Genomic DNA, 20,900 nt, shown 5'->3' on the forward strand with positions numbered 1-20,900 from the left:
TATGTCACAACTGGTTCGGCTCCATTATTGTCAAGGGATGCACCTTTTGTCAAAGTTGATTGTCAACATGTCCAAGCAACCGAGACAAGATCACTCAATTTAAATCGAAAAATCATCAGCACTGGTCCTAACTTTTTCTTCAAAAGAAGCTACAGAAGGGTTAAATTTTTCCTCGATTCGGGTGTAAAGAATCCATGTATGCATGCTTCGGGCACGTAACACAACATTAATAAATAACTTTTCTCCCCATTTAATGGGAGTTAACTCTCGACCAGCAGTTTGTGCCACATGACCCTCCTGGGTCATACATATGTAGAGTAAACTCAAGGTCAAAATGAACAAGCCGTAACTCCCTGGAAGACAAGATTTCTTGTGCACCTCTGGCACATCTGCCGTCTCCATCAGGGGATCCTCGACATAAGCCCCTCGCTGTTCCTTCCTCTTCAGCTTGCTGAGGACACTCTTTGGATCATGTTCTTGTGGAGTCACAGATGTAGATGTGTGACACCTGGAAAGGTCAAAACTAAATGAGCTGAGCCATCACATCGCAGGACACCTACTGATAACAGGCAAGTTATAAACAATGTGACACTTCTTAATTACAGGTGAGTCATCACATATTTAACACCCTCCACTGATTACAGGTGAGTAATAACCAGTGTGGACTTCATATTTAAAACCTTAAAACTAACACATAATCCTCAAAGAAAACACATGTTTGGTATATTACTGTATAATTGGTAATGTAGAAATGGCTGATAGCCCAGAAACATTGTGACATACAATAAAGGAGAAGTTGTCATCCATAACATTTGCCTTTTACTAGAAATGGCTAAAAGTTTTGAAGGTTTTCAAAAGTGCATCATTTGGCCTGCTGCATAAAACATTTGAGTTTTATTTTTATACAGCTTAATTGGATTTAAAGCAGAAGTTTCCAATGTTGCACTCAAAGAAATAGAAGTTGTTATCCATAAATTTATTGTTAAATCTAACTGTTGGTTTCCACCACCTGATATACAATGTGGTAAAAACAAGTGCTGCATTGAAGCTGGCAATAATTAAAATGATAATTGCTACAGAAGTGGGGATTTGACAGCAAAGGGACACGAAGTCTGCAGAGAGAGTTGTCTCCCTTGATCACTTGGCAATCAGTGACACCCAATTGTTTTAAAAAAAACCAGTCAATTGTGCTATAAATTGAGAAGTTATATAGTAGCCAAGAAGAATATTGATTACATGACAACTGAATACAGAATTTATTTTAGAGTTTTATAATCAATATTCTAGCAAACACAACAGGTAATGTCAAAATGACCATTAGGTACTCTACATGACTGCAAGTGACCGTGATTTTGAGGTACAGGTGCAAATGGTTTTTCCAACTGTTCTTTAAAAAAAAAAAAAAAAAAAAAAAAAAAAAAAACCAACATTATTCCACAGACTTTAACACATACTAAAATCCTTTGCTGTTAACACAGAATCCATTAGCAAATATAAATAATAAGTAAAGAAAGTAGAACCAAACACAAGAAACATACATGCATGTTAGGGTACATTTGTGGGTACATTTGTCACTGACTGCTACACTCCAATAACATAATAGTGGTCTGTCTGACTTCAGGGCCTAGATTTTCAAGCTCTCTTAGCACTAAGACAGTCATAAGTTAATGTTAATAAATGGCACTTTACTTATCATCTTAGCGCTTAAGAGAGCTTCTCGGAAAATCTAGGCCGGAACATCCATAATGACATAAGCAACTATCGCTGGGGTCAGGGTTCAGGAACCAGTCAAGTCACATGACCACCTGATTGATTCCCTTTACCTTGTACAACAAGCAAAGAGAGAGCAGTGAACCTATTCTAACCGCTCTGGAATGAGGAAATTTTGTGCAACACTGGGATTTATCTATACCTGCTCAGTGGGTGATTTTTGAGCACAAGTCGGCAGCAAGTGACAGGAAAATTTCAACGTAAAGATATTCCAAAACTCAGAATTTATGAAAATAAGGAAAGGAAAAAATTTTGAACAATATGATTTTTTACCCCATTTTGCCAGCCAAGTGTTTTCAGTTCAGGATATACAGTATAAAGCAGCAGTAATGTCAGTATGTCACCAGGCCTCCATTTTTGGTGATACACTTTGAAGGTAATCAAATCAAAGGCATTTTAGAGGATATGGCGAAACAACATTACTTCACTTCTGACACTTACGCTGTCATCCCTGGTGAGTTTCAGTTTCGCTGCTGAACTGTCTTCTGTATAATGCTTATTGTAACTGGCATTGCCTGTTTGCCGTGTACATCGCTTCATTGCTGTCAATCAAACAACAGATCTGGTCATGACCCCCACGGCTGTCTTCCTCTGTGCTGAACCCATTTGTACTGAAAAGCAATATTTACACCATTAGCAGGCACAATAGAAGAAATTTTCAATTTTTTCATGCATGTTCAAGATTCTGGTATCACAAAAGTAGCATCTCAGTACTTATAAAATCAAACTAGTATTTCTTGTTTCATACATCTTAAAGATATTAGTATCAAGAAATTGCATCTTGACTCTAGCAGAATAAAACAAAAATCATCTCTGTTTCACTCATTTTCAAGGTTCTAGCATCAAGAAAGAAACATCAAGGCACCACTGCCCACAGGTACCTTCACACAAGGTTCTAGCATCAAGAAAGAAACATCAAGGCACCACTGCCCACAGGTACCTTCACACAAGGTTCTAGCATCAAGAAAGAAACATCAAGGCACTACTGCCCACAGGTACCTTCACACAAGGTTCTAGCATCAGGAAAGAAACATCAAGGCACCACTGCCCACAGGTACCTTCACACAAGGTTCTAGCATCAAGAAAGAAACATCAAGGCACCACTGCCCACAGGTACCTTCACACAAGGTTCTAGCATCAAGAAAGAAACATCAAGGCACTACTGCCCACAGGTACCTTCACACAAGGTTCTAGCATCAGGAAAGAAACATCAAGGCACCACTGCCCACAGGTACCTTCACACAAGGTTCTAGCATCAAGAAAGAAACATCAAGGCACCACTGCCCACAGGTACCTTCACACAAGGTTCTAGCATCAAGAAAGAAACATCAAGGCACCACTGCCCACAGGTACCTTCACACAAGGTTCTAGCATCAAGAAAGAAACATCAAGGCACCACTGCCCACAGGTACCTTCACACAAGGTTCTAGCATCAAGAAAGAAACATCAAGGCACTACTGCCCACAGGTACCTTCAGACAAGGGTTCTAGCATCAGGAAAGAAACATCAAGGCACTACTGCCCACAGGTACCTTCACACAAGGTCCTAGCATCAAGAAAGAAACATCAAGGCACTACTGCCCAGAGGTAACATTCACTACTGCCCACCGCGATTTTTACACAAGGTCCCAGCATCAAAGAAAGAAACATCAAGGCACCACTGCCCACAGGTACCTTCTACACAAGGTCCTAGCATCAAGAAAGAAACATCAAGGCACTACTGCCCACAGGTACCTTCAGACAAGGTTCTAGCATCAAGAAAAGAAACATCAAGGCACCACTGCCCACAGGTACCTTCACACGAGGTTCCCAGCATCAAGAAAGAAACATCAAGGCACCACTGCCCACAGGTACCTTCACACACTAGCATCAAGAAGGTTCCCAGCATCAAGAAAAGAAAAGAAACATCAAGGCACCACTGCCCACAGGTACCTTCAGACAAGGTTCTAGCATCAAGAAAGAAGACATCAAGGCACCACTGCCCACAGGTACCTTCAGACAAGGTTCCTAGCATCAAGAAAGAAACATCAAGGCACCACTGCCCACAGGTACATTCACACAAGGTCCTAGCATCAAGAAAGAAACATCAAGGCACCACTGCCCACAGGTACCTTCACCCACAGGTACCCAGGTTCTAGCATCAAGAAAGAAACATCAAGGCACCACTGCCCACAGGTACCTTCAGACAAGGTTCTAGCATCAAGAAAGAAACATCAAGGCACCACTGCCCACAGGTACCTTCACACAAGGTTCTAGCATCAAGAAAGAAACATCAAGGCACCACTGCCCACAGGTACCTTCACACAAGGTTCTAGCATCAAGAAAAGAAACATCAAGGCACCACTGCCCACAGGTAACTTCACACAAGGTTCTAGCATCAAGAAAGAAACATCAAGGCACTACTGCCCACAGGTACCTTCAGACAAGGTTCTAGCATCAAGAAAGAAACATCAAGGCACCACTGCCCACAGGTACCTCTCAGACAAGGTTCTAGCATCAAGAAAGAAACATCAAGGCACCACTGCCCACAGGTACCTTCAGACAAGGTCCTAGCATCAAGAAAGAAACATCAAGGCACCACTGCCCACAGGTAACCTTCACACAAGGTCCTAGCATCAAGAAAGAAACATCAAGGCACCACTGCCCACAGGTACCTTCACACAAGGTCCTAGCATCAAGAAAGAAACATCAAGGCACTACTGCCCACAGGTACCTTCAGACAAGGTTCTAGCATCAAGAAAGAAACATCAAGGCACCACTGCCCACAGGTACCTTCACACAAGGTTCTAGCATCAAGAAAGAAACATCAAGGCACCACTGCCCACAGGTACCTTCACACAAGGTTCTAGCATCAAGAAAGAAACATCAAGGCACTACTGCCCACAGGTACCTTCACACAAGGTTCTAGCATCAAGAAAGAAACATCAAGGCACCACTGCCCACAGGTACCTTCACACAAGGTTCTAACTTCTAGCATCAAGAAAGAAACATCAAGGCACCACTGCCCACAGGTACATTCAGACAAGGTTCTACAGCATCAGGAAAGAAACATCAAGGCACCACTGCCCACAGGTACCTTCACACAAGGTTCTAGCATCAAGAAAGAAACATCAAGGCACCACTGCCCACAGGTACCTTCACACAAGGTTCTAGCATCAAGAAAGAAACATCAAGGCACTACTGCCTACAGGTACCTTCACACAAGGTTCTAGCATCAAGAAAGAAACATCAAGGCACTACTGCCCACAGGTACCTTCACACAAGGTTCTAGCATCAAGAAAGAAACATCAAGGCACCACTACCCACAGGTACCTTCACACAAGGTTCTAGCATCAAGAAAGAAACATCAAGGCACCACCGCCCACAGGTACCTTCACAAAAGGTTCTAGTCAAACTCCCTCCACAACTATTCAACCATGTTAACAAGTGTAGTCATTCTCTAAAAAGGCACAAGTTTCTAAAGTCATGGAAATTATCTAAGTTTTTCCCAATATTACATTTGATCAGAATGGTTTTATAATGCATGGATTTATCAGACATGAAATCCTAAATCCTTTATGAATTAAGATTGAAGACAGACACAAAAACTATATATCCACAGTACTGAGGGGAAACCCAGGAAGGGATAAATAGCAGAAGAATTGACCGATGCTTTTACACCAAAGACATAGTCATGGAAATTCAACTCCACAACAGTTACATGTTCAGCATGACTTCTATATATACTCAAATAGATTAGAAACTTGACATGACATTATTTGAACTAATTGTGATGGGGTGATTCTCTTGTGTTTGTTGCGTTGTCATACACACAGCAACGACTTATGGAGGTACATGATATTGTACTGATATTTCAACATGACAGTATCTATCACACAACTTGCCTAATACCAGTGTTGTGTTGGGCAGGCATTCCTGTTCCCTAGGCTTGAGTGAGTGAGTGAGTGAGTTTGGTTATACGCCGCTCTTATTCCAGCAATATCATTAGCTATACCACAGCCCCCACTAATTGACTAGATTTGGCTAATTACCCTGGAATATTTTCTTTATTCGTATACTACAGAAAAACTATTGAATCTTTTCAGTTATTTCTTCTGATATGTTTAGACAACACATTAAAGTAAATAATATCAAAAAATGGGTGTTTGTTGTTTGTTCAGTTAGTGACAGCGCAGGTGAGTGTCAGCTTTCTCAATCTGTCAAAGGTCCCGGCCCGTGGACCGCTTGATGGCAGTGCCAGTTTCGCCGGGTATTTTCAAAGCACTGTGGTGCTGCTGTTTTCAGTTGAAATGTCATAAAAATTGGTGGACAATAAGATCAGAAGATGGTCTTTCATGTGGTATATTTTATATTTCAATGAATGAAGCAGAACGGTGTGGAATTACGCTTGAAAAACTCCCCATTTTCAAGTACTCGCCATTTGCAAGGTAAGTCCGCTTTTCAATCTTTAACATCGCTGTAGCATAAAGAGCAACATTTCCCCTTTATTTTGATGTATATATCAACAATATTAAAATTGGGTAAAAGCGGCGTTGAGATCACGCTAATATGAAAGTAGTGCCGCTTCAAAACGCAAGCCATTTTCACCGCCCTGAGCCCGACCTGCTATCACTAACAGCAGCGGCTCAGCAGTCCTGAAGATCACTAAAGGTTTCGCTACTGTCTCACAGTCACAATGTCAAACAGTTAATGCATAGTGAATTATCAGAATAGTGACTTATGAAAGCTAAAATCTCCATCTGCTGAAATTAATCTTTATGAAAATAATTTACACACTTACGCATATTTCATTCGAGAAACAGTTCCTATGCAGTATTTACCCTCGGCTCGATCGACAGTTCAGATTGAGCTGATTTCGTTCGGTCTGTAAACAGCATGATATACAGATAGTGTAGTTGACAGAAAATGGATTCATATATATATTGCTTCAGCTAAAAGTCATATTTATTGTAGCTGGACGCTAACATGTCAACAAACTTTTCGGGTTGAAATAGCTTAAACGTCATCGGTGACAGGTCAGGACATGTTCCATGCTTAAAACTATCCGGCATAACACCAAACTGCTGCCGCATAGCCTTAGTTATGATTATAAATATTTTACAATTATGCAAAAGAACCTGTAATAAAATGGCACAATTATTTCTGTGGGTAAAATAATGGTTTTAGATACTATATTCCTCAGATCACTGCATCAGAATTTGTCCTGTTGTATTATTGGGTATGTTTTAACTGAATCACCGGTAGATCGCCGGGGAGGTGTGCACAGCTGATTGCTATTTCCGGCTTTGTGTATGAGACAAATATGCACGGTAATCTTAATCCCTGCATATGATACAGTGCCTAGCATAAACAAATTAGGACTGAAAAGGTAGATAATCTCGTCTTGTGATCTTTAATTGCAAATTTGACTTGTGCACTGACATGGTTAGATTGTTTTGATAACGTCTGCTTTTTAGTAGGGTTAAGCGGGGTATGTCAATCAAGTGTAACAACACTAACGATCTACAGGCTGACATACCATTATGTTTATTCTAAGTAACGGTTGTGTTTTATTGTCTATTCCCAAGCATCAATGATCAATGTTATTTCAATTTCGGGTAATTTGGTGTGATTTTTAGATTGCCTGTAAAATAAACCTAAAACAATGGACATCACTTTTACACACACTGACATTCACACTGAACTTTATCAACATACCCACAGTAAGTATATTTCAATTTTTAGATGTTACTGTACGTGTAACATAAATATCTTTAAAAAAATCAATATTTGAAGGGACCCCCTAATGTAGGGGCTGATGGTTTTATCTGCATTTAGTACATTCCTGTGCACAGAAATTATTTATTTATTGGTTGATTTTGAAAGTACATTTGTCAGTGTAAGTTCTGAAAAGTTCATAACATTCAGCTGATTTTTCAGCTGGTGAAACACAGGTAAACTGAAATTCCATGAATACAAGTAATACTTATTGCAACTGAACATCTGGAAAGTAAAACAAAACAGTAACAAAATATAATCATGCAAAAACACTAAAATATATTTTATATTTCTTTTTGGGGTGACATTGCAGGTATTGGGCTGTATAATCATGTGAGGAAGTGTCAAGTCCAGTGAAGAAAGTAACAGACAATATTGTGAACATTGTTATTCCTTTATTGTATTCAAGCTGAGACAGACAATTTTGTGTGATGCATTTGATTTTTGTGTGGACAATGAAATTTCTACTTATGTCAGTCAAAACAATTGATTTAAATATTCATATGTTTTGACTGTGATATTGCTATCTGTCAAGTTTACATTGGTCATGTTTAATGAGTACATCAAGAATAAAAATGTTTGAAAAGTATGAGTGTGTTTGTTGTTTATGTAATGATATTTAGGAGTAATCTTTGTATGAATTCCGGGGTTAAAGACAGTGTACTTCCCATGGAGTCATGGTCCATATTACTCGGGCACTCACTATTCATTCAATTTTTTGCTTGAATCTTTGGAATAACTCTTAATCCATTGGATTTATGTGAATTCTTTAACCACTAGGCTACCCCACCATCCCTTCCATACTTGAACCCAGTCATATTTGGGAGGAACTAGGGAAAACGCAGTGCAACCAGAGCTTGCAAGGCCTTGGCAGTAACTTGGTGGCCAATGGTAACAATTTTCCTGTTGAAATGTTTGAACACTTTTCATGTCCATTTATCCACTAAAATATTCCGCAATCTACTTTTCCTCAGTTACATTGTTACCTTGATGACAGTACATGATAACATCTATTTTCATTATAATGAAAATACTACTTTCATTGTTGGATTCAAGTGTCCAACTTTAATTTAGTTGAGTATATACTGGCTTCAGTATTGCCTTAGTATAAAGCAGTTATGGTTACGCGTTTGCAACATTTGGTACTGCAGTTTATGAAATATAAAGTATAATCTGTTACTGCCTGTCGATGCTTAAACTAAACCTTGAAGTTGAAACATCATGAGTATAATCATCAATAGTACAATAAAGGCATCGTTAGAATTTAAAAGCTTTTAAGATGGGTTCATGCGGTACTTGTGGGAATTTAATGTTGTCAAGTGTCTGAACAATATGGACAATATTTCTAAACAATATGGACAATATGAAGATGTTATCCAACAATTTTTTGAATACATTGACATTTTCAGCTTTTTGTTTCTCGATTGTAAATTTTTTGACAATTCCAATTTCCATAAAAAACATAAATACAAAACATCAAACTGAGCACGACAGCACCTGATTCATAAACATGGTAACGGTGACAGCATATTCAAAATAACTAGTTAAGAAAATAAACAAAATAAACTATGTCTCTTTCACTTCTTCTTAACTGCCTGTGAGTACTTTTACACCATAAAAATGTCAAAACCAAAAATTATGTTAACAATTTATCAAAACACTGATATTGTGAAACATGATGACATCACTACATTTCAACACATGGCAACATTTGTTCAACATACACAATATACTATTTCTCGGTCTGGTGTCATATTTCGACAGCCACTTTTGGGTCTGTTTTGCCTGATTTCTTGTAACCTCTGTTATAAAACATTTTCTAGGGTTAAATTCTACATTGAGATAAAACCCTACTGCAGCTGTGACCAGAATTTATTTGTATCAATACATTATCTGCCTGACTTCTGTTCAGAATTAACTTGGAAAAAGTCAATCTCATTGCTGATTTCAGTTTTATTTTTAGGATCACCAATTATCTTGTCTGTCATACAATACAAGAAGGTTTATCATTAGAAATTTAAACGAAAATAGCATCTACTTTAGATCTATTCACGAATGTTAGTCAATAGTTCGTCTTCAACTTTAAGTGTCTCTGTCCTGTGTGTCGATGCAAGGTTACACATGATCACCAGTAATCAGCTGGAATCACTTGATTCGCAATCCTGCGAAAGGTCTTTTCGTTTTGACAATGTTCAGCGAAAAGTTAGGTTTCTCTTTCCCTTCGACTGTTCACTAAGGAGAATATGTCTTTTATATACTATTAAATTCCTGAATTCAGGTATTGTGAAACTAAAAGTATCGATAAAGCTACGCGTAAAACACAGGTGGCATTTACGAAGGACACATTTCCCTAGAAATACAGACCATCCGAAATTCATCGTCTCGCCGATTGACACAGACTCCCAAGCCAACACGGAGACAGAAATTTCGAGGAAATATATTCGCGTCAGCAGATGTCTAGAGCGCATGTGCTTACCTCATAGTGTCAGACACTCCACTGCTGCACTGTCTAGGAGCCGCAAATCAAGCTCTAATCTCCCGGTGTCTGATGTAATGCCAGCTAGACTGCAAGTCACCGACAGGATCTTCCTACAGAACAACGAAGCGAGTGAAATGGCGGCGTGTTTTCGTGTTGATCAGCGAGGTCAGAGGTTGCATGACGTAGTTGACATATATGGACATGGCCACGCCTATTCATAAATCGTAAACACTGTCGATAGAGAAAATGAATTACGGTATACGTGGATAATAGAGTCACGATTCATTTTAAAACAAATGGAAACGAAAGAAAAATACCAATTTGCTTAAAGCTAATAGTTGATTTCATCTGTCATGGTTTAAATCTGAATATATTTGGATACAAATGTTGGCCATGTCCGCTTCTCTCTGTCAATCATGCCCGACGAAAGACATTCGCTACTACTTGTCGTAAAACTAACTTTTGACAGTTTTGATAAACCGTCTGTTGGTGCCTTCGTTAAACGGTGCATACCAAATAGCGATCAAAACAGATATGTTTTGTATGTGAGATCTTCGAAGAAGAAAAGAAAGGAATAGCATCATTTGCAAATAACGAGGTGCACTACACTGTAAATGCTGATGGTTTACAATGTCAAATCCATTCCTTTTCTCAATTTAGTGGATATGCCAATCACAAATCAATGACAACTGTTCCATAAGCAAACTGTTTAATAAGTAATTGAAATTGATCCAGTTCATTTTATTTCAACAATGAGCGTTATAACGATGTCAATGTTCTGCAAGATGAATGGGTAAGTAAGCCTAACAGAAACACAACCATTGACATTTTAGACATGTTTTGGATGTTTTATATTTGAATATTTTCGTAGTATTTACAAATTTTCTCAAATTTAATTTTGGGACCTAATACAGAGTAAATTTGTTTCGAGGTATATGCGTACTGAAGCGTATGTTAGTTTTATAGTTCTCTAGTTTTAATTATACGAGCATATTGCTGAGCAAGACATTAGATATGTTCCCAGCTGCCTCGAAACAGTAATGCTACATATGAATACCGTTGACAAAATCAACTTGTGGTAGTTTGTTGTACGGTAATAGCTATCTAGCGGTACACATCTCACAATGTGCATCATGTGATCGTTTGCCGAGTTGTTTATTTGTCAAGCCGCCTTCTTTATTATGCAAAACGTCATTCAAAATGAATGTTCCTCATTGGTTCGTATGTGCGGCTAATCCAAATTTCAGCCAATCGCAGCGTTCAGACGCCAAAGTAGCCGTGAGTCTTTAGCGGAATAAGTAGCGTGGGTTATAGTTGCAGTAGATAGCAGAGTACGACACAAGCTCGAGTTGTAAGTGTTTAAACTTATTTCCTTTTTACATTTTATTTGGAAAAAGTTATTTATGCATTAGATTAATATGTTTTCTATAGGATGCAGGATTGTTTCTGACATGTTATCAGGTTTGTATAGATGCTATTCGTATTTTTGAGAGCTTGCCTCCATGCCCTATATAGATTGCATATGAGCGCCATGTCTGCCTGGCAATGCTGTGGCTATAGGCGGGGAAGGGGTTGACAAATTAAAGAATTTCGGAGTTAAAATCAACGTCGCATTACGATCTAACGATATGGATGTGATCTCACATCATTTATCTGTAATTTGGTAAATTTTGGTAGTTGTGCGTCGTGTTTTAACAGAGGTTGAGCTCGATTTCGAGACGAGCCCTTTGTCATTACGTAGCGATATAGCGGCCATATAGGCGATCGTTCAACAAGACCTGAACATAGTGAAGCCGTTTGCTCTAGTAATACTCACTGTATATAACATATAGCCTAGCATAGTAGGAACGATGATGAAGTTTAAACTTCCGAGAACACTAATGTCAGGAACATTTTCCTAACCGAGATCACCCTGGGATAATTTTAAAAGGTACTTTCATTCATGGGAATGGAATTTGACATTGGAGAGGTGAGTTTTGGGGTCGTTGTTTGAGGTTGGACGAGCGGCCATGACGGATTTTTGCTCTAACATAGGATTTGGCTATTGCCATTCGTTTAGTATGGGGAATGATAGAGTATAGAAGGTAGCGGCGATGGCGAGTTATCATACCCCAAATGACTTAAACTTGCAAGGATTTGTAATTTTTCGATTTTGTAGATCAAAATCGACTAGTCTCTTTGTCTGCAGAGGCGGTCTGATCTAGTTACAAAAGAAATGGCGGTTTTGAACAAGAAGGGCCCAATGTCTGACAGAAAGACAGCCTATGCTAAACGCGCCATAGGACTAATGCCACATTCACAATGTACAGTAGTATAGCTGTTATGGAGATTTTGCCAGCTAGTTTCTCGACATATTCTGTTGGTTTTAAATTATGATAATGAAATTTCTGTATAAAATAAGAGAAGATTTAGTCGTCATTTGACCTACATAAATGCATAAATGTTTTTGCAGCTGTCATTTCGTCTTTTGTCATAAACTTTATGTATGCACTTACTGGTGTCATTTGTCATTGAAGTTACTCTTGAATATTTGGAAGAACAACAGTAACCTGACATTAAAGGCTATATTTTTGTATTTTTCTTTGGTCCTGGTTGTTTATGAAAATCTTCCCTGACTTAATAAAAATGTGTATTGAGTTACATTAAAAAAAATCTCTTGAATATATTTGAGCTTTAGTCTGCGTTACATGAATGTATTAGCAGACTTTGTTGACTGTTTTCAGATTACATAACTTAATATGTCATAATGTCAGCACTGGTCATAATTATGTATATTGATGTTGCATACAAAGAATGATGAATATTCATATTGAATGTGTTTTTCATGAAATAATCACCCAAATATTTAAAATTAGGTTAAATGAAATTAATCCCTTTTTTCTCACACCTTAATCTGTTCAAAAATTAAATTGTTTGTCTTTATTTATTTTAAAATTGATATTGAAAATATGTATTTGTCAGTTATGGGTCGTTTCATGTGACTTAGTTAGTTTTGAGGGGCTGATTTTCAACCAATTTTGATCAACAAAATTATGCTACTTTTGGTAAGAAAACTTATTTATTTTCAGAGTGACTTATGTCTCCATGTAGAAGTGATATATCATAATACCCAGTAGAGCATTTAGTGATATTGACACACTAGGCCTACCTTTAGAATACAGCACCACAAACTTTAAAAATATGTCATAATACCCTTGTAACGTAATGTAATGTGATTTTGTTCGAAAACACGTTCTCGAAACAATGCCCTATGACGCCTGCATGGCAACACGGTTGTCTAGAGTGCGTATAAGCTCCGCTCACTGGTGTTTCATCTCTACAAGCTATGTCATTGCATAAGCCCAACGGTGTTGAGTGTTTCCAGTAGTTATATACCGGCGGATCGCCAATTTTTTGCAAGCACCAGTTTGAAATATTTTTCTTTTTTCACTAATACGCTCATATTTATTTGTATTACGGGGTGCTGAGGTGTTATGTTTTGTGTATTATTGAATTTTGTATTTTTTTAAATTTAGCGAGAATGCCTTACACCGGTCTATATTATATATATTCGATTATTCGCAATTTTGGTCAGTGTAATTATTTAAATTATGTAAATATATTTTATATTTTGGTTTCTAAGTATTTATTAAGTCCAAATGATTTACCAATGTGAACTGACATACATGCATATATTTTTTTTCATTCAGTAATTTGCGTCATTACATAGAAACGTATTTATTAGTATTTTATTTTTCGAAGTGGTAAAAATGCATGACACTGGACACGTCCGTTATGTTTGTGCCGGTTCGGTCAATGCATTCTATTTATTAGGATTATTTCAAGGGGTTAGGGACCTAATCCAACATAGTTGGTCCGGTGTAATACATGAGTACGATTTGTTGTTTTTCCTTTTTACATTTTAATACTTTTTTTCACACAAAACGGGAAACCAAAAACGTCGAAAGTGCACTGTAGAAATTTTTGACTAATGGAAATTGGCCTGGAATTTGCACTCAAGCCTCTTTGACATGCAACATAAATTTTGTTCAGTAATGATTCGAAGGCTAACTCACCCTCGTGCCGTCACTACACATGCTCATGTCTCACCGTTCCTTAGTGCAATCCACATTATCCTTACAGTGTTCCCTACATCACTTTTCTGTCACAAAATCACCTGACGTCTACAACACTTTTCAATTTGAGGCATATCAGCTCATTCCACGCCACACGTTATCTTGCAGATTACAGAATGGGACAAGTGTGCCAAATGGCATCAGATTCATTCGGCAATTGTCCGTAGATTAAAATCACACGACACCAAACCTACCCGTAACCTTCGTAATTGTCCGTGACCTATTCGACTCTTTCCGTTCATTTCCGTGACGTCACAGGAATGACTCGATAAATTTGCACATTGTGCAACAGTGTGGACGTAGGTCAGTCGGTTAGCTGTCGAGCTAACAAATCCGAAGGTCGCAGGTTCGCATCCGACGGGTTCTCACAAACTGGTTGCTTGTCTTAATGACACGTGACCTACGGCAGAGATCGTCCTCACGAGACGTGGTGGTGCTGTATTCTAAAGGTGCTCCACACACTGAGTTTCTTTCAGATAGATAATGCAGACAGTTGCAAATATTAAAGTAATGTTGTGATTAGCTGAGTGTGGCAAAAAGACAATGGAATACCATACTTGCTCAAATATGATATTAAGCTCATCTCATAGTCACCATAGATATTTGTCAGTGCTTTTGACATTGTCAGCATTTGAATTTGACAGTAATAACTGACTGAAATATTTTGTTGTAATTAATTATTTTACCACGGATTCTTGATTAATCCACAAAAAAATGTGCTGATGGTCAAATCCTGTATTGCGACTCAAATCCCCAAATGAACTAGAATCTGTATTGTACTGAGAAATGTAGACATTGATGCATTTGGCCACTTTATAAAATGTGTTGTATATTTCCAGCAAAATGGAATTACTTAATATTTTTTTATGCTATTGGTGTTTTCCAGAATTGTGAACTGCTGCTTCAATAATAATGGGTCGCAAGGATTCCAATAAGCCTCGTGGACGGATGTCCTCGTATGCATTCTTCGTGCAGACATGCCGAGAAGAGCACAAGAAGAAGCATCCTGGCGAGTCTGTTGTGTTCACTGAGTTTACCAAGAAGTGTGCTGAGAAATGGAAGGTGATTACCTTTTTCTAAACATTCTGAATGTTTTCATGGTACCGACTAAATATTATTAGCTTTATAAATCTTTACCGGAAGTTTTTCTTCTTTCTTTTTTTTCACTCTATAAAGACGTTAATTATGACTTGGGAACGATTTATAAATCCTAGTAAGTTATGAAAAACCCAATCTACTTATGCATGACTTAAACAAAAATGTCATTGTTTTTCAGAAAATGGAACCTAGTGACAAGAAAAGGTTTGAGTCGATGGCTGATAAGGATAAGACCCGCTATGAGAATGAAATGAAAACCTACCAACCCCCAAAGGGAGAGAAGACGAAAAAGAAGAGGAAGTCCAAGGACCCCAATGCCCCCAAGAGAGCACTGTAAGAATATTACATAGTCTATTCAATTTGCAATGTTATAGAAATTACTGTCCCCTCACAGTGGCTGAGTCAGTCTTAATGGAATTCTTTGATTTTCTTTCTGTTTTGCTGTTTTGTTTTGTTTTATTTAATTTTTGTTTTGTTTCTTTATTTTTAAGATTGGTTTGTATTACTTACTGTCACCACCTAGAATGTGGTACTTGACCATTTTGGGTTGGTAATAATAAACCTGTTCTTGAATATGGTTGCAATATCACCAGTGTAATGGAAAGTTGCTTTCTTAGCAGAGTGGGAAATGACTGTAAATGGTTTGCTTTAGCCAAACAAATTAAGTTTTCTAATCTTAAAAATGGGGTAGTCTAGTGGTTAAAGCACTGCTCGTGACATTGAAAACCAGAGTTCGATTCCCCACATGGGGACAGTGTGTGAAGCCCATTTCTGGTGTCCCCACCATGATATTGCTGGAATATTGCTAAATATGGCGTTAAATCCATCTCACTCAATCACTTATCTTGAAATAAAATGTAAAATGTAATGTAAATTTATAGTTTTCCAGTGTTGGAGATAAATGGTAATGTGCAAGAGAATTGGTTTGAAGTTAAGGAATTAAGTTCCATGATTTGTCATTGATTCTTACTTTTTGAATATGATAGAATTCACGCTTGCTGTAACTATTCAGACTACTATAAAAGGTTAACCGGCTGCACTTTGTGTCTTTTGTTATAACGCTTGTGAGAAATGCAAAACAAAAGGGGCAGATTTATTTTGTTTAATTGGACAAGCTAGTAAAAGTAGGAATGCTTGTTTGACATTTAATTATATGTCAGCTTTGTGTTTTCAGGTCTGCTTTCTTTTTCTTCTGTGGAGAGGAAAGACCCCATGTCAAGGAAGACCAACCTGGGCTGTCTGTGTCCGGTTGCCAAAGCATTAGGGAAGCGATGGGAGGTTTGCAAAGATAAGGGCAAATATGAGAAAATGGCAAAGAAGGACAAAGAACGATATGAAGTTGTAAGTTATCAATCTTGGACAATCTGGTCTATTTTCAGTTATAGAATACCAACCTTAAGATTTCCAAAGTATGTCTTTCCGTGGATATTAACTCTCAATGTGCTTAAAAATGATGGGGTAGGGATGGCAGTTTGGACAGTTTCTTGCGAGGGTTTGATTTCACAACATCAACGAACAAAAATTTATGAGCGAAACACCAATGCATCTTCCTGCTTTACTAGTGGTTACAGCGTTGGCCCATCACACTGAAGACCCGGGTTCCATTCCTCACATGGGTACAATGTGTGAAGCCCATTTCTGGTATCCCCAGTCATGATATTGCTGGAATATTGCTAAAAGTGGTGTAAAACTATACTCACTCACTGCATCTTTACTGGGTAGGCATAGTGAAATATGTAGAATGTATGTTAAAAATATCACTTACAATAACAAACAGTTATTGACCTTGCTATAGGCATTGTTGCATGTGGAACCAATTAATTATCGCCTAAGTGTGGTTACCATGGTTACCATATTGCCAAAAAAAACTACATTTAGTCATAACTGTCATTTTTCCGAAAATTGAACAAAAGCTGGTACATGAGTCAGTGGTTAGCTGTGGGATTGATTTTTGGCGGATTCACACATTGTATTCATTTCCCTATTTTACCATTGCACTTTAACTATAGTCCAAAATGTCTTTGCTGACATTATATTTTTAATTGACTTTTAGCAGACCTACAGTGGTACTGTTTGTGTTTAAAAGATATCATGCTGATGTTAACTTCAAGGTTTAATGTTCATTAAAACAAGTCTTTGCTGCAAATTGTTCCGAAAATGAAAATATTCACACAAACAATAATTGTATAGTCTTAAATACGCTTATTGTTTCTTCGTAATTTTTTACCCAAGTAATCAATGATGTGCCTCAATCTTGGTATCTTTGCCCGACGTGGACCCCTACCAATTCCTGATGATAGATGTTCTGTACAGATATTGTTTGTTTTCAGGAAATCACTGCCTACAGGAGTAAAGATAAACCTGGTGCATCCCCGGCAAAGAAGCCAAAGCCTGCTGTGGAGGAGGTAGAGGAGGAGGAGGAAGAAGAGGAGGAGGAGGAGGAAGAAGAGGAAGAGGATGATGATGAAGACGAGGATTGAGAACTCATGTTGGACATTACTCATCATGTCGTGATCATCTCATTGACCAATCGGTGACCTTTTTATCCATCATCGTCTTGTTTACAGTTTTACCAGCCCCATTTTTGCCATGAACGTTTTGCTGCTGGAATTGATGGCCCACAAGGAGGAACTCGCGTCTTTATTTTCCAAGAAAATTGAGACATAAGTCTTAGACACCTCCGTTGACTTTTACTGATGAAGAAATTTTAAGGTTTAACAAATGGTTGGTGTTTAAAATCAAAAGAATTTTATAGCTGTCTGCTGCAAAACATTTTGGTGTTTTAAGTTCTGCAATTGGAGTAATTACATAGTAAATATGTATATGTAGATAGCATTTCAGTATGTTTTGTAAATTGCTTCAAAAAGCAAGGTTTATGGTGTTTAAAATATACTTGCTCTAAGTGGCATGTGAAAATATGTGCTATAATCGAACAAGGAGTGCTAACTAATTGGCCATGATTGATACATTTTAAAAGTTGTTGAGACAACAGTTTTATTATTTGCTCATGTTGGTGATATTTATGGTACAAGATGGAGTTACAAAATTAAAGACATGTAGTTGGGAGTGCATTTATTAATGCAGCTGATATCGACAGAAATTGTCACTCATGAACCTAATACTGGACGTGCATCAAACATGCATCAGCATTTCTCATTCGGTAAACCGAACCATAAGTTGGAATCACAGCCACTGTTCTCATCTTACCGATTTGAGTCAATGATTAAATCATCGTTTCTGTGTCATTGTTATCATTTTAAATTAATATAAAGTTGCCATCCTGTTGAAGTTTCCATATTTGGGAACACGTCTAGATGTTCAATGTCAACTTGCCTACAGTGTTACTCAACAGTGCTACTTTCACGATGTTCTCGTAGGATGTGTTCCCTGAAGCTTGTCACAATAGGTCTGTACAAATGTGTCAGAGTAGCACTTGCATCTTTTGTAACCGTAGGAATAAAAATAATAAACATTTTGAGCAAAATAACTCTTCTGTTATATATGTACTTTGTCATAGAGCAATTGATCATCATGCTGTATGGACTATTGTCAGTCATAGTTGATTGGTGTTCATGCTGTAAGCCACTGGTTGACAGGTCCAGACTGATGTCATCATGGAGTGGATTGGTGGTCATGCTGTAAGCCACTGTCATCATGGAGTGGATGACAGGTCCAGACTGACTGTCATCATGGAGTGGATTGTAAGCCACTGGTTGACAGGTCAGACTGCTGTAAGCCACTGGTTGACAGGTCCAGACTGATGTCATCATGGAGTGGATTGGTGGTCATGCTGTCAGCCACTGGTTGACAGGTCATCAGACTGTTGTCATCATGGAGTTGATTGGTCAGCGCAGTCTGGAGGATTTGGTCATCACTGGTTGACAGGTCAGGTGGATTGGTGGTCATGCTGTAAGCCACTGGTTGACAGGTCCAGACTGTTGTCATCATGGAGTCATGATTGGTGGTCATGCATGTAAAGCCACTGGTTGACAGGTCTCAGACTGTTGTCATCATGGAGTGGATTGGTGGTCATGCTGTCAAGCCACTGGTTGACAGGTCCAGACTGCTTGTCATCATGGAGTGGATTGGTGGTCATGCTGTAAGCCACTGGTTGACAGGTGATTGACCAGACTGATGTCATCATGGAGTGGATTGGTGGTCATGCTGTCAGCCACTGATTGACAGGTCCAGACTGTTGTCATCGGTGGTCATGACATTCGAGGTGCATGCTGTTGACAGGTCCAGACTGTTTCGTCAGGAGTCGATTGGTGGTCATGCTGTAAGCCACTGGTTGACAGGTCCAGACTGTTGTAATCATGGAGTCGGATTGGTGGTCATGCTGTCAGCCACTGGTTGACAGGTCCAGACTGTTGTCATGGAGTGGATTGGTGGTCATGGTCATGCTGTAGGCCACTGATTGACAGGTCCAGACTGATGTCTTGGAGTCGATTGGTGGTCATGCTGTAAGCCACTGGTTGACAGGTCCAGACTGTCATCATGGAGTGGTTTGGTGGTCATGCTGTCAGCCACTGGTTGACAGGTCCAGACTGATGTCATGGAGTGGATTGGTGGTCATGCTGTAAGCCACTGGTTGACAGGTCCAGACTGATGTCATCATGGAGTGGATTGGTGGTCATGCTGTAAGCCACTGATTGACAGGTCCAGACTGTTGTCATGGAGGAGATTGGTGGTCATGCTGTAAGCCACTGGTTGACAGGTCCAGACTGTTGTCATCATGGAGTGGATTGGTGGTCATGCTGTAAGCCACTGGTTGACAGGTCCAGACTGATGTCATCATGGAGTGGATTGGTGGTCATGCTGTAAGCCACTGGTTGACAGGTCCAGACTGTTGTCATCATGGAGTGGATTGGTGGTCATGCTGTAGGCCACTGGTTGACAGGTCCAGACTGTTGTCATCATGGAGAGGATTGGTGGTCATGCTGTAAGCCACTGGTTGACAGGTCCAGACTGTTGTCATCATGGAGTGGATTGGTGGTCATGCTGTAAGCCACTGGTTGACAGGTCCAGACTGTTGTCAGTCTCTGAGTGGATTGGTGGTGATACTGCTTGGCAATGGATGCCTCACCAGATATATTGCAAAAGCTAATTAAGGCAGTATATAGTCACTGACATTAGGTACATATTTAGTTCTTTTTTTTGATGATCAGATTTTGACCTTGTTGCCTGTTTGTACTAGCCCTGTAAACCCTGAAATTGCAGAAGCTTACCTTCCTTCAAATGGCCGTAATTCACTATATAACTTTAGTCTTCAGTAATCCTGCAGAAAATATTTGGTTATCTGAAGTATATTATTACTGTTAGCTCCATGTTTAGGTGAACTACCATGCACTGTTTGTATTATCACAAACAGATTGGACTTAGCATTTCATTCAACATTTAGATGGCACTGAAATAGGACAGGGTAGCCTAGTGGTTAAAGCGTTCGCTCTTCAGGCCAAGACCTGGATTGGATTCTCCACATGGGTGCAGTGTGTAAAACCCATTTCTGGTGTACCCCGCCATGATATTGCTTGAACATTGCTTAAAGCGGTGTAAAACTAAACTCACTCATTCATTACTTACAGCCATAAGACATGAATCATTCATTTCTTTAAATCAGTGAAACTTTATCATTAAACAGTTCACTGTTTACTATGACCTAACTATGCGTAATGCTGGTGG

General features: G+C 38.8%; 2 protein-coding genes across 2 annotated transcripts in view; one reads left to right on the plus strand and one right to left on the minus strand.

The window, feature by feature from the left end:
- The window catches only part of LOC124266216 (histone deacetylase complex subunit SAP30L-like), a 77,226-nt gene extending 66,937 nt beyond the window's left edge, over positions 1-10,289 (minus strand). The window contains exon 1 of the mRNA XM_046701028.1: positions 10,003-10,289. Coding sequence (XP_046556984.1) covers positions 10,003-10,007 — 5 coding nt within the window. The 5' untranslated portion in view covers positions 10,008-10,289. The remainder of the gene's footprint in view (positions 1-10,002) is intronic.
- Positions 10,290-11,227: 938 nt separating this feature from the next.
- LOC124266215 (high mobility group protein B1-like) lies at positions 11,228-18,702 on the plus strand. The gene is given in 6 exon segments (XM_046701026.1): positions 11,228-11,356; positions 15,007-15,182; positions 15,397-15,551; positions 16,393-16,464; positions 16,466-16,559; positions 17,549-18,702. Coding segments are annotated over 5 exon segments (621 nt in total). The 5' UTR covers positions 11,228-11,356; positions 15,007-15,032; the 3' UTR covers positions 17,699-18,702.
- Positions 18,703-20,900: the final 2,198 nt, after the last annotated feature.

The sequence above is a fragment of the Haliotis rubra genome, unplaced genomic scaffold (genome assembly GCF_003918875.1).
Source record: "Haliotis rubra isolate DU_JTF1 unplaced genomic scaffold, ASM391887v1 Scf124, whole genome shotgun sequence".
Classification (NCBI taxonomy): Eukaryota; Metazoa; Mollusca; class Gastropoda; order Lepetellida; family Haliotidae; genus Haliotis; species Haliotis rubra.